Source organism: Lagopus leucura, unplaced genomic scaffold, assembly GCF_019238085.1.
Source record: "Lagopus leucura isolate 7727_CA_CO unplaced genomic scaffold, USGS_WTPT01 Super-Scaffold_760, whole genome shotgun sequence".
Classification (NCBI taxonomy): Eukaryota; Metazoa; Chordata; class Aves; order Galliformes; family Phasianidae; genus Lagopus; species Lagopus leucura.
In genome coordinates, this window is record NW_024962257.1 from 12,153,317 (window position 1) to 12,166,625 (window position 13,309).

Sequence of the window (13,309 nt, forward strand, 5' to 3'; positions counted from 1 at the left end):
TGGGATGCTGCACCCAGCAGGGCTGTGAGCGGCGCCGAGTGCTGCAGTGAAAAGCAAGACCAAAAATAGATGCAATTTCCTCTCTCTCTAAAGCACTTTAATAGGAATAATGAGGCTGTATGTGCTCTTGGGGGCAGGAGCTGGAGATGTGGAGGAGCAGACTTCTGCCTGGTTCCCCCCCACGGCCTGCCCATAGCTCCCCAGGAACACAACCATCCTGGCTGTGAGGCAGCCTGCTGCCTGCGTCCCATCACCCAGGGGATGCAGCTCACACTGCCCAGGCACTACAAGCCACCATGAACACTAGGAACCAGCACTTTCCCTCAGCCATCATGGGCAGTTCTGGAGGCAGGCACACCTCCCCCTGCGCACCTCACCTTGCAGGGTGGCATTAGCCAGCGTCAGGAGGGGCCCATGGGGCAGCCCCTGCCCAGTAGCCATGCTGGCCACCTCCCCAGGCAGCAGAGCCCTGCTCCAGAGGGCCAGGCCAGCCAGCTGGCCCAGAAAGGGCACAGAGTCCCCACTGTGGGATTGCTGCTGGCCCAGCATCAGTGAGCCCCCAGCAGGAACCTCATAGCCCTGCTGGAAGCCAGAGCCGGCAGCCAGCAGCCTCCTGTCCACATATAAACGGTACTGGCCATAGCTGGATGACCAGGTGAGGCAGAGGTGGTGCCACTTGCCATCCAGGAGTGGTGTAACTGAGAGCTGCCGAAACTCTGTGTCCCCGATAACAAAACGTGCAGACCCAGGGTGGACCCCGTGCAGGGCCAGCTTGCTGCCGTCAGCCTCGCTGGTGTAGGACAGGACAGTGCCGAGATGAGGGGCTGGGGTGAGCAGCCAGGTGCACAATGACAGCTCCCGCAGCCCCACGTGCAGCCTCGGCTGGAGCACAGCACCGTTGTTGGCTGAGTTGTTGGAGAACAGCAGCATGGAGCCCACACTGCACACTGGGGAGGGAAAGCAGCACTCAGTCACTGCTACAAGGACAGATGTCCCTAGGGCTTCACAGTGGGCTGTGCAATCCCTGCAACCCTCACTACAAGACTTGGGTGGAGCCCCATATTTTAAAATGGAACCAAAGGCAAAGCTGTGTCATACAGAGCTCTGATACCTGTCAGCACCAGGACCGGACCACCCTCCCGTTCCACTGGTCAGGTAAGGGACCTGCACCCACCTGTCTCCAGCTGTTGGAGGGCCGGGAGCTGCTCCTGGGGGCCAGTGGCTGAAGTGGACAGCACTGCCATGACAGCTTTGGTGTCACCAAGGGGCTCGGCGTCCTCCCCGGGCATTCTACTGGGTCCAGTCTCCACCAGCATCCGTTGCCTTTGCTCCCACTGATGCTGCTGCTGCCTCACCTTGAGGGGCTGAGAGCTGAAAGTACTAAGGGACACTGAATGCTGCAACTCCTGCTGGCTGCGCACTGCATCCCGCAGGCTTTGTGGCTCAGCACGGGGGCTCTGGGCTCGCCCTTCCAGCCTCCTTACTCTGCGCTGCAGCTGCTGACTGACAGCAGCCAGGCGGGCCAGCTCAGAGCCCAGGGCAGCCCGAGCTGCGTCAGCTGCCTCTGCCTGCTCTGCCAGTGACCGAAAGCGGCTGTCAATATTGTAGGAGATGTTGTAGTTCCTGGCGATGCTCTGGAGATGGCTCAGCGTCACCTCCTGGAACCGGCGAAACTGCAATGGAGTGGTGTGAAGGATGCCATAGGGATGGGCCCTGCTGTGCTGCGCCCCCCAGGCTGCCCAGCACCCACCTGCTCCTCCAGCTGCCGCAGCCGCCACAGCAGAGGGAGACTGCGGGCCGTGAGCCCTGGGGCATCAGACAAACTGCCCTGCAGGGTGGCAGAGAGCAGCAGGCAGAGGGGCAGCACTGACCTCGCCATGCTGCTGCCGAATGCTGTCTGCCCGCAGCTCCAGTTCCAGCCTCTGGTGCTGCTTCCTGAGATGGTTTCCACTGTGATGAGGTTTGCAGGAGGTGCTGGCGCAGCCTCACAGCCACTGAAGCCAGGAGCTGCCCCCAGCCATCCTGCTCCAACGTGGCTGTTCCTGCAGCCCTGGAGCTGCCAGAACCCTGCTGCCCAGGGACTGAGCTGTGCCCACAGGGGCAGCCATAGAGACATTCCTGGCAGATGTGCCCCCGTTGGGCCCAGGTAGAACCCAGAGGACAGCATGGTGGGGAGGAGGTTTGGGGTTATGCAGCAGTAGAGAAACTACAGGGCAAACAAGCAGGGCAGCGCAGGATGGTGAGCAGGACAACATAGTGCAGGTTAGTGCAGGCTGGTGCAGCCCAGAGCAGTAGAGGACAGCATGAAAAAGTGCAGAATGGCGCATGTGGGATGGCGTAAACAGGATGGTGCAGTCAGTGCAGTGCAGGACGGTACAGGACAGGACAAGAGGGCTCAGGACATCGCCGTGCACTTCGCTATATGCCACCACGGGGCGGCAGCACGTGTGCACCGCGCGGCCACCTGGGGGCGGGGCTTCAGCGCCAAGGGGCGGGGCTTGTGTGGCAATGGGCGTGGCTTCGGAGCCAGAGGGCGGGGATTCATCACCAAGGTTCGGGGCTCCGGCGCCAGGTGGTGGGACGGCACCGTCAGGATCCCGGGGCTGCGGCGCGTCCCATTGACCCACCGGGAGATGATGGCAGCAGTGGTGACCCTCGCCCGCCGGATCACTCTGTCAGGTGCGCTCCCCTGCAGGATGGTGAGTCCCCACGTCCCATGTCCCCTGCTGTTGGTCCAAGCAGGAGAGTGCCCTATGACCCCATGTCCCCACACGACCCCTTTCGGTATGTTGTGGGGTCCTCTTGTCCCCTCTCCCTGCGTCGGGTTCCTCCGTGTCTTTGCACAGCCCCCATCAGTGTCAGGGTTGTCACACATATTCCCTCAATGTGCGTTGGAATGCACCCTGGGGTTGGCGAGTCCCTGTTCCCTCCACGTCCCAATTCTGTGCACTGCAGTGTCTTCATGTCACCCCCCCAACGTGGGTCACAGTGTCCCCATGCCCCCCCTACAGTGCTCATGGTGTCCCTATGCCCCTCTCCCTGCCCACCCTTACCCCCCAGTCATGAGTGCCAGATTGTCTTTGCTGCACCTGGGGCAGCTCAGCTCTGCTGTTCTGAAAGAGATGAGATTGATGAAGCAGGACCTGCCTTTCAGGAACCCATGCTTGCTGAGCCTGATCCCCCAGCTGTCCCACGCACACTGAATGATCCTACTCAAGATAGTCTGTTCTGTAACCTTTCCTGGCATTGAGATCAGACTGACTGGTTAGTCATTCCCTGGTTCGCACAGACCGCCTTCACCATCTCTCCCATACTGATCCCCCAAGCTGGTTGCTTTCTGTGCTGGGACTGCACCGCTCATCAGGCTTAGAAGGTGCAGAATCTTCTCCTAATTTCAGCAGATTCCAGTTCCTCCAGTTCCATGGATGAACCACAGTGACAGCCCACACCACCCTGTTCCCAGCCCATTGTGCTGCATCGGGCAAGCTGCCCTGCAGGGTGACAGAGAGGCAGCACTGAACCCGCCATGCTGCTGCCGAATGCTGTCTGTCTGCAGCCCCAGGTCCTGTGCTACTCCCTGGAATGGCCTCCACTGTGATGAAGTTTACAAGAGGTGCTGGTGCAGCCTCACAGCTCCCACTGGAGGAGCTGCCCCTGGCCATTCTGCCCCAGTGTGGTTGGTTCTGCAGCCCTGGAGCTACCAGAGTCCTGCTGCCCAAAGACTGAGCTGTGCCTGCAAGGGCCGCCACGGGGACGCTGCCACGGGATGTAGCCGCACCAGGCTCAGATGTGCAAGGCAGAACCCAGAGGGCAGCAGGGTGGGGGAGGTTTGGGGTCTGCAGAGCAGGTGGAGCAAGCAGGCAGAGCACGATGCAGCACTAAGCGAGGCAGAGTAGTGCAGGATGGTGAAGGCAGGACAGGACAGTGCAGGACAACACAGTGCAGCTTAGTGCAGGCTGATGTAGTCCAGGGCAGTGCAGAGCAGTGCAGGATGGCGCAGGTGTGATGGTGCAGGAGGACACAGCGCACCATAGAGTAGCATAGCACAGCACAGCATTGGGACTCACGCCCGCCACCACGGGGCGGCAGAACTTCAGTGCCGCGCGGTCGGCTGGGGGCGGGGCTTCAGAGCAGGGGGGCGTGACTACGGGGACCAGGGCGTGGTCCCAGCGCTGGCGTGGCTTAAGGCTGGGGGCGTGGCTTAAAGACTGGGGGCGTGGCTTAAAGACTGGGGGCGTGGCTTTCAGCGCCAAGGAACGGGGCTGCGGGGCTCCAGGGCGGGGCTGTGACGCTTTGGGCCGCTCCGTGTCTGCTTGGCCTTCCCGGAGAACATGGCGGCGGCAGCGGTGACCCTTGGCCGTCGGATCGCTCGATCAGGTGCTCCACTCACGGCTGTGCTATCGACGGGATTGAGTTCTCATGTCCCCTGCTGCCGGTCCGAGCGGGAGCATCCCCACGGCCTTTGCCCCACGGGGGGTGGTCTGGCGCCCCGTGTCCCCCCACGGCCCTTTTTTATACATAATAGGGTATACTTGTGCCCTCTCGCTGGGTCGGGTTCCTCCATGTCCCCACATGGCCGCTGTCAGCGTGTCAGGATTGTGGCATGTCTCCTTGTAGGGGTCAGGGTGTCCCAATCACCCCCACCACGTGTTCGGGTGTCCCCATGTCACTGCACCAAGGTGTGCCATGTCCCTGTTCCTCCCATGTCACCCTTCTGTGCACTGCAGTGTCCCTGTATCCCCCCACAGTGTGTCATGGTGTCCCCGTGCCCCCTCATAGCGCTCATGGTGTCCCTGTGCCTCTCTCCCTGTCTGCCCTCATACCTCTGTCCCCCAGGTGTGCTGTTTCCCCGCAGCAGCCCACAGGTTTGGAGTCAAGCTGCCTGGCAGCCCCCCGGCCTCCTTTCCACCCAGCGCCGTGCCTTCAGCAACAACAAGATCCTGGTGGAGCTGGACACGAGTTCAGGTACAGCGTCACATCACCCCACTGAGCCCCACCATGCAGCCCTGGGCACGGAGAGCCACCAGAACCCCATACGTTCTGCCTTCAGCCATATAAGGCCAGCAGAGAGATGAGTGTGGGGACAGAGATGTCACCAGGTGTGGCACTTGGTGAGGCAGTGTGCCACGTGCAGATCCCAGCTTCCATAGGGTCCCTGCTTTGTGTACCCAGAAGAAGCAGGCTGTCCTCCAGGGAGCAGCTGTTGGGATTTCTGTGCCCTGGCAGCCAGGTGTAGATGTCACGGGGCCGTGTCCCCTCTGCTTGGTGTTTCCCAGGGTCTCCTTTGGCCATTGGGCCCCTCCTGTTGGGCCTGCCCTGGGCTCAGGGCCTTGGGAAGGCCTTTGGGCAGGGCTGTCCTGTCTGGGAGGGGTGAAGGGCTGCAGGCCTGAAGAACCAGGGGGAGAAAAGATAGGATCTGAGTAGAGTGGGAAAGCAAAAAGGCTCAGAAGGAATTCTGAGCACAACAGGCATAGGAGTGGTGTGTGCTGCTCTGCTGTGGGGTTTCTGATGCCTCTGTGTTTACCATGGCTCAGGTGTAGCCACGATGAAGTTCAAGAGCCCTCCAGTCAACAGCCTCAGCCTGGACTTCCTCACTGAGTTCTGCATAAGCCTGGAGAAGCTGGAGAACGACCGGGCCTGCCGGGGCCTGATCATCACCTCGGTACATGCTGCCCTGGGATGGCAGTGTGCTGCAGGACGCTTTGCCTCTGGGTGATATTTGTGTTTTCTTGGTTCCAGACCATCCCCAGAGTCTTCTCATCTGGCCTGGACATCATGGAGATGTGTGGGAAGAGCACAGAGCACTATGCTGAGTTCTGGAGAGCTGTGCAGGAGATGTGGCTCCGGCTGTACGGCTCCAACATGGTGACAGTCGCTGCAGTCAATGCAAGTCCTTTATATTTGCTTTCCTGGCTGCTCTGTGTGCTCTGCTGCTTGCTGTGTAATGTTGTCGTGTGTGCAGGGACAGCCCCCAAACCAGTCTTGTCACTGCTGAAGCAAATACAGTGTTGGGATGTGCAGGTCTGCTGCACCGGGGTATGGGAATGCTTGGGAGTGGGGGGCATTGCAGTCTCCAGGTAATGCTGCACATGATGCTGAGATGCAGCAGCATTTGGGTGATGGGGAGCTCACACTGCACTCATGTCTGGCTAACGGGGGCTCAGACCTAAATATCACAGACACTGTTTTGTGCAGCAAGAGCCAGTCTCGGCCCCAGGAAGTCGCTTGCTAGTCTGTAGAGTGCCTGTCACGTGCATAGTGTTTCTTTTGCACAGATGAGACTCATGGGAGTTGTCTGGTCTTGTTTGCCTGGCTGTTGCACTGCCTTTGTAGCTGGAGGGGAGGAGATTGGGTGGGAGCTGTGCAGTACTGTAAATAATTGGCCTCCGCCCTTTGGACAGCAGTGCTTTGGAAGCTGGGCAGTGGGGCGCATCCTTGTCTTATTCCTTTCTGTCTGCTTTGTCTTCCTCCTGCTAGAGCTGTGTGCCAGCAGGGAAATGCACTTTGAATTGCAGTGTTCCTAAATATGTTATCCAGTCAGCATCTTGTTTTCATTTTTCAGTGCAGTACTGCTTTGCTCGTAGCTCTGTGTCTGTCTGTCTTTGAAGATGACTGGGTCTCTGACCAGCTTTCCGCAGGCATCCTGTGAGGGCTAAGCAGGCACTGAATTGTGGTTGAAATTGAAATTGTTTAGATGGCAGTGAGGGTCACAGGCTCATAAGAAAGTGCCATAACAAATCTCTGCAGGTTTTGCAACCCAAGCAGTGTTTTCTCTGGAGGAGTCTCTGAATTAAAGAGTGAAACTCAAAGGAAGCAGAGCAGTTACTTAGATTTTCAGAAACAAAGAGCACTAAAAATGAAAGGGTAAAGTCTAGCAAGCATATCAGACATCTTTAGTGGCAGTTTTGAGTCAGGTGATTGGAGCCTTGGGGAGACATCTGTGTTGTCCTTGGCAGCTCTGTCCCTGTGTCTTCCCTGTCATGGAGAAAACAGAGAGGCTGCTGAGGGTGCATGAGCACTCATAGCTGGAGCATGAGGGCTGACCTGAACTCGCTGCTTCCTTCTCCTTTCCAGGGATCCAGCCCAGCTGGAGGATGTCTCATTGCCTTGTCGTGTGACTACAGAATCATGGCGGAGAACCCCAAATATGTCATCGGCCTGAACGAAACCCAGCTGGGCATTGTGGCTCCCTTCTGGTATGCCAGTGTCTTTCGTGTCTAGTATCACAGAGAGGTCCCTAAAAAGAGATCACAAAGGTTTTAATAAGCTTTAATTTGCCACTGGGATGTAGCTTTGCATCCTTCCCGACAGAGTTCTTGGTAATTGCAGTTGGAGGGTGCAGTGCCTCAGTTCTGACTATGCAATCTATACTGAAACCAGTGCTGGGAGCATGCTTTCCTGTGAGTGCGTGCTGTGCACCTGCAAAAGCTTTTCCTGCCATCTCTCCTAGGTTTAAGGACACATTTGTGAATGTTGTGGGGCACCGAGTTGCTGAACGCTCCCTCCAGCTGGGCTTGCTGCACTCTGTGCCTGAGGCCCATCGGGTCGGCCTTGTGGACGAGGTGGTGCCAGAGGAGAAGCTGCAGGAGAAGGCTGTGGCTGTTGTGGCACAGTGGCTGGCTCTGCCTGGTAAGGGAGGCACCTCCTGCTGCTGCTGCTGCCCTCGGGGCAGCAATTGGGTGTGGGTGTGGGGGGGACAGGAGCTGGTGTGCAGGGCTCCCATGTGAAGTGAAGGTGTAAGTGGCAGGCAGTGCTGTTCGTGACTCAGTCAGAGCCAGCAAGGGTTTATCTGGTTGTAAATGTCCATGGTAGGCAGGTGCTAAAGTAATTCTGGGTCCTGGGTATGTGGGATTTTCACTCTCAATTCACTGATATGTGCAGTGTCATGGAAGAGATTTACACCTGCGTGGTGTGCGTGACCAGATGCATGCTGAAGGCCTCAGTCAGCTCCAGCAGGCAGCAATGCTCCAGCAGCATCCCCATTTCCATGCTGAATTGTGCAGCCTGTGGCTGGGATGGCAGGCAGAGTCCAGTGTGTGCAGCAGGGATGAACCCTTGGGGACAGTGCTGATGGCTTTTGTGTGGGATGTTTGGCACGTGCAGAATATTTTCTAGAGGCTGAAGGAGTTGGGAACATGTCAAGGCAGATGAGTTTCCAAAAACAGATGATTTTGTTCAGCTGCTGCTGTCCTGATCTCAGTAACGTGTAACAATGTGAGGGTTGGGCTCTAGAGGGCACAGGGAGGAAGAAGTTGCACTGCTTTTTCTAATGTGTGCCAGTAGATCAGTCATTTCCACAGTGGATTAGAGATCAGAATTTATTGCATGAGAATGTATCCAGGTCAGGTTCCAGGCAGCTGAGTTTTCCTGCCCCTTCCCATGCTTTTTTAAAGAGCCCTCCAATGCATGCTGCCTGTGCTTTGGAGGCAGCAGCACATGATGACAGTGAGAGAGAGCTGGCTGCTACCAGCGGGGACCGTGCCCGCTCTGTATGCTCACTGTCCTCTCCACAGACCATGCCCGTCAGCTCACCAAGACCATGATGAGGAAGGCAGTGCTGGACCACATGCTAGCTCACCGGGAGGAAGACATTCAGAACTTTGTCAACTTCGTCTCGAAAGACTCCATCCAGAAGTCCCTTTCAATGTACATGGAGATGCTGAAGAAGAAGAAGAGCTGAGGAGCAGCCAGCAGTGGCCCGGTCCCAGGATCTTTTGTGACCCTCTGAAGCACTGCATTATTTGTAGACTTTCACAGTGAAGCCATCTGCAGTGTGAGTGATGGGTGAGATGCTGCCTGCTCTGTGGCCACCACAACCACCCCCTCCTGTTAGTCCCCATAGAGTGCCTGTCACCACTGCTGCCTTCCTGAGGGCAGGGAGAGCTGTTGGCTCAGCTCACCCGAGGAACAAGCAGAGAGAGCCTTGACAACACTGTGGATCAAGCCTACATGTCCTTGGGTATCCTTCCTCCTGTCCAACTACTAATTGTTTGTCAATAAAGCATTTGATGATGTGGGAGATGTGTGCTTCGTTCCCAAGCGTGTCTGCAGTCACTGCTTGCTTCCTGGCTCCTGCTGGATTGGGAAGGCTCTGCCACAAGCCATGGGATGGGGGCCTGTCCACAGCTCTTCTCCAGAGCAGGCTCAGGAGCATCCCACATACAGGGCTCATGGATGGGGCTGCAGAGAGCGTCTTCGTGGGGGTTGGTGGGAGCTGGATCTGGGTTGTTGTCTGTGGCAGCAGGAGGAACTCAAGCCATCAGCTTCACCTCGACAGGGTAATGGTCGCTGACTGCCAGGGCCTGCAGGAAGACAGGAGGCAGGGAGGTGTAACATCAGAGTTGTGTGAGCCCTGTGCCCCTCACAGTACTGATGGGCCCTTGGGGTGGCTGTCATCGCTGTGTGGGATCTTTGTGGCTGCTGGATGTGGACGGGATGTCCCCAGCCTGGGAGTCATGGAGTTCTGCCCCTGCCGTGCCCATTTCTGCCCATGAAAGCCACAGAAACGCCCCATACATCTCTCTTCTCACAGGGATGGGCAGTAATCCCCAAATCCCCCTCATGTGTTCTTGCATGCATCTCCTAGCATGCTCAGCCTCATGTTGGCGGGCTGTGAGGACAGCTGTGCGCCTTAGGTGAGGGCTGCATGCCTTCTCTGCTGTACCTGCAGCCATGGCTGAGCCACCTGGGGCTGCCGACGCTGCTTCACCCTGCGTTTGTGCTGGCTCATAAGCGCAGCAGCCACATGGCTGGGCCCAGGCTGCCTAATCCCAAACACTGGCAGCCTCGTGGTACCAGGTTGTATTTGCTGCACCTGGGGCAGCTCAGCTATGCTGTCCCAAACAGCTCCGTGCACAGCAGACACTGAGTCCTGCTGATGATCCCTGCTCACCTCTTCCTGCTCCAGCTGGAAAGCATGCTGGAAATTGTACACAGCGGCTGAGTTTGGCACGATACTCCGCTTCAGCTTGGCTCCGCACACCACAATCCTGCAAGGGAACAGCACGCAGTGGGCACTGCTTCCACGGAAGCCTCTGTGGGGCCCTGTGGCACGGAGCCACGGCAGCACCCACCTGTCATAGGCACAGTCTGACTTCCCCACAGTGGAGTCGGCGCTGTCTGGGATCAGCCACTTGAAGACGTCGCTGCTGCGCAGGCGGATGGAGGCCCAGTCGCTCTGCTTCACGTAGCTGCAGTCAGCATTGAAGTCCCCCAGGAACATGATGTTCTGCGGAAAGGGCGATGCGGGGGCTCAGCTATCCACCCCCAGAGCCTGGCCCCGAGCCCAGCTTTGTGGCCATCCCTTCCTCCCCTGGAAGGAGACGGGGCCGTGGCGGGGATGGTGCTGCTGGGGCACTCACATCTGTCCCCCACTTGTTGACCACAGCCAGGTAGACATCGTAGAGGGCATCGATCTCAGCAACAGCATCATGCGGGGCTGAGTGCAATGGCACCATCACAAACTCCTCCGCTTCTGTGTGGAGAGGAACAGGAGCCTGCTCACCCATCCTCATTCAGACTGAGGAGCCATCCCCCGCCCCACGCTGCTCACTGCTGTGGGGTGCTGACACCCTGAGGATGAACGGCTCTCGGCTGAAGATGTCCTGTGGATCCTCGTACTGATAGGTGTCCACCACCGACACGACGTCTGTTCTGTGGGATGAGGGGACGGTGACCCCGGGCTCAGCACGGCCCACCAGCATGGCCCCTCGCTCAGCTCAGCCCTGCCGTAGTGGCTTTGCTGTCCTGAACTCCATCCGGTGACATGGGACCCCTGTGTCCCCTCTGCAACACGCCAAGGGGAACAGCAGCGTGCCCACCCCGTTACCTGTAGATGAAGAGGTACATCTCCTTGTAGTTGTCCCGTCCCAGGGGCCCGCTGATCTCGTAGTCATATGGGGATGAGGACACACTGCAGGCATGCAAATGGAGGGCAGTTGTACAGCTGGCACGGTGCTGGCACAGCCCTGGGATGACCCTAGCTCTGCCAACCTCATGGGCACCGCAGCCCTGAGGCACCCGCCATCCCCAGCCACGAGCTCCATTCTCCCTATACAGCAGCAGGGTGCAGGTCTGATCCCTGCCAACAATTTCTCTGCAGGGATACTCTCCATCTTCATTTGCATCTAAGCTAAATTAATTGGCAGCCTGGAGCCTGCAGGGCCTGGCGTCACCCTTGCTGCCATGCCAGCTTTGTGGTGATGCAGGAGGGAACCAAAGGGGTTTGGACATGGGCCGGGCATACCTGCTTGGGAGCACTCATCTCTGCCACAGCCTCGCTCAGCATTGAGTCCCACCAGTGGAGTACCCCCATCCCTGTGGCACCCTTGGCTGTGCAGAGCTCTGCACCTCAGAGCACAGCCACCTCCACCACTCCCCGTCTGCTTTGAAGCTGATTTGTCACATTTTGTCAAGCTAAGCCCCAGCCTTGTGGACTTCATCCTCAGCCTCAGTTTTCCCCCGTCCCATTGCATTTTCCAGATTCAGTGTGCCAGAGTTATAATTCCTTTCAGCCTTCTGTGTTCAGGTGTGACCTCAGCCTTCACAAGGGTTTTGCCCCATTGGCACCCCTGTGCCCCCAGGGTGAAGCACCGCATGACACCCAGCAGGCTCCAAGCTGCCCGCAGGCTCCTCAGCTGCTCCTTCCCATTTCCTTCTGTAAAGCTACAACAATTTCCTCTTATTCCTCTTCCAGAAAACCAACTGTCTTTCAACAGAATTTCTTTTGTTTTCCTTTTATTGCTCAAGCAGCTTCATTTTCCCTGCGCAGTGCCAGCATTTTAACCCCAGCGGCTTCAGCCCCAGAGCCCCAGCCCCACTCGTACCTGTTGAGCTGCTCCAGAAGCTCGGTGACAGCGCTGAGATCAGAGTCACGCACCTCCTGCACCAGCACAACATCGTAGCGGCGCAGGATCTGCAGTGGTGATGGTGAGAGGAAGCCTGGCACTGTGGTGGCTGGCACTGGGACAATGTTCCAGCCACCACCGTGTCCCCAAGCAGCTCCAGCACAGGGGCTGTATTTGAGCTCTGTCCCTGCACACAGCCCATCCCCACATGCTCCACGCAGCACCGGCTGTACTCACATTGATGATGACACCTGCCACGCTCTCATCAGACATCTTGCTGTCCCCAAATGCCTGGATGTTGAAGGCGCCGATGCGCAGCACGGCGGTGGCTGGGCACAGGAGAGCCGTGCTCAGCAGGGACAGTGCCAGCACCACGGTCCCCATTCTACCAGGAGGGATTCTGAGCCACAGGATTCAACGACAGGAGCCACGCTTTATTCTGGGCTTGGAAAGGGCTTCGCATATGGGGATAGAGTGAAAAAATCCACTTAGGTCCTTCTCAGCTGCTGTGCCCTGTTGGATACCGAGCCAGCAGGTGGGCTGCCACAAATTCCAGAGGAAGACAAAGCTCATTCTGCCTAGGAGCGCCTCTACCCATCACTTGTGAGCTCTGGAAGCTCCTAGCCCTGCTCCCCATGACGCTCTCCTGCTCCCACTGCGGGCTCCTTCCCTCTCTGCCTGCACCCCAGGATGTATTCTATCATTCTGTTTGCTCGCAGTCCCCTCCTGACCTTGCACTGCTATTCTGCATCCTTAAACTCAGCCACAGACCCCCTTCATCTCTTCCATGCTGCTCCCCAAAGCTTTCTGTGCTGGAACTGTGTCGCTCATCAGGCTTGGAAGGTGCGGGAGCTACTCCTAATTCCAGCAGACCCTGGTTCCTCCAGTTCCGTGGATGAACCACAGTGAGTGCCCATACCACAGGTACCTGGCTCCCAACCCATCACATCACAGCCCTGAAAGGCACTGAGCCCCAGCTCCATCCTTACCGTGTGAGCACGCAGCACTTCTGCCCTGCCGGCAGCAGGCGGGCTGTTTTATTCCCAGCTGAGATGCTGGAAAAGCAGGATGAGTCGGACACCCCCGTGGGTGTTTTGGCACAGATTTGGGCTGCTTCCTACATTGGGAAACCAAAACCCGCACAGGGGCAGGGTGGGGCCAGCGTCAGCATCTCTGAGCTCAACACCAAGAAGGGGCTGGGGAGGAGTGGGGGCAGTGGGGCAGCCCAGTGGGGAATGTGGGGAGCTCGAGGTGTGCAGCTGGGGTGGGTAACTGGCAGTGCCCCCAGCCCAGCACTATGCCATGGGGGGGGGGAGGGGAAAGGCAGGTGACTGGAGGGGATGGCCTTAATGCAAGTGATTCAGACATGTAATTAGAAGGAACAGAAGGAAACGGCAGGGCATTCGGGTCAAGCCGGTTGGATCTTCAGTGGCACGACGGGCCTCTGTGCAAGGGGTGAGCCG

The 13,309-nt window shown here is 58.0% G+C and overlaps 3 protein-coding genes across 3 annotated transcripts; 1 reads left to right on the forward strand and 2 right to left on the reverse strand.

Moving 5' to 3' along the window:
- Positions 1–330: 330 nt before the first annotated feature.
- On the reverse strand, positions 331–1,879 carry PTX4 (pentraxin 4). Its single transcript, XM_042864455.1, has 3 exons — positions 1,751–1,879; positions 1,175–1,673; positions 331–947 (listed from the first exon to the last, which is right to left on the reverse strand). The coding sequence occupies exons 1-3, from the start codon at positions 1,877–1,879 to the stop codon at positions 331–333; spliced, it is 1,245 nt and encodes a 414-aa protein (XP_042720389.1).
- A 2,386-nt stretch (positions 1,880–4,265) lies between these two features.
- ECI1 (enoyl-CoA delta isomerase 1) lies at positions 4,266–9,019 on the forward strand. Its single transcript, XM_042864367.1, has 7 exons — positions 4,266–4,377; positions 4,837–4,965; positions 5,535–5,662; positions 5,740–5,886; positions 7,075–7,196; positions 7,451–7,629; positions 8,514–9,019. Exons 1-7 carry the CDS (start codon positions 4,332–4,334, stop codon positions 8,678–8,680), a joined length of 918 nt encoding a protein of 305 aa, XP_042720301.1. The 5' UTR covers positions 4,266–4,331; the 3' UTR covers positions 8,681–9,019.
- A 232-nt stretch (positions 9,020–9,251) lies between these two features.
- Positions 9,252–12,230, reverse strand: LOC122176236 (deoxyribonuclease-1-like 2). The gene is made up of 8 exons (XM_042864598.1): positions 12,084–12,230; positions 11,826–11,914; positions 10,829–10,912; positions 10,553–10,653; positions 10,362–10,474; positions 10,074–10,228; positions 9,893–9,989; positions 9,252–9,302 (listed from the first exon to the last, which is right to left on the reverse strand). Exons 1-8 carry the CDS (start codon positions 12,228–12,230, stop codon positions 9,252–9,254), a joined length of 837 nt encoding a protein of 278 aa, XP_042720532.1.
- Positions 12,231–13,309: the final 1,079 nt, after the last annotated feature.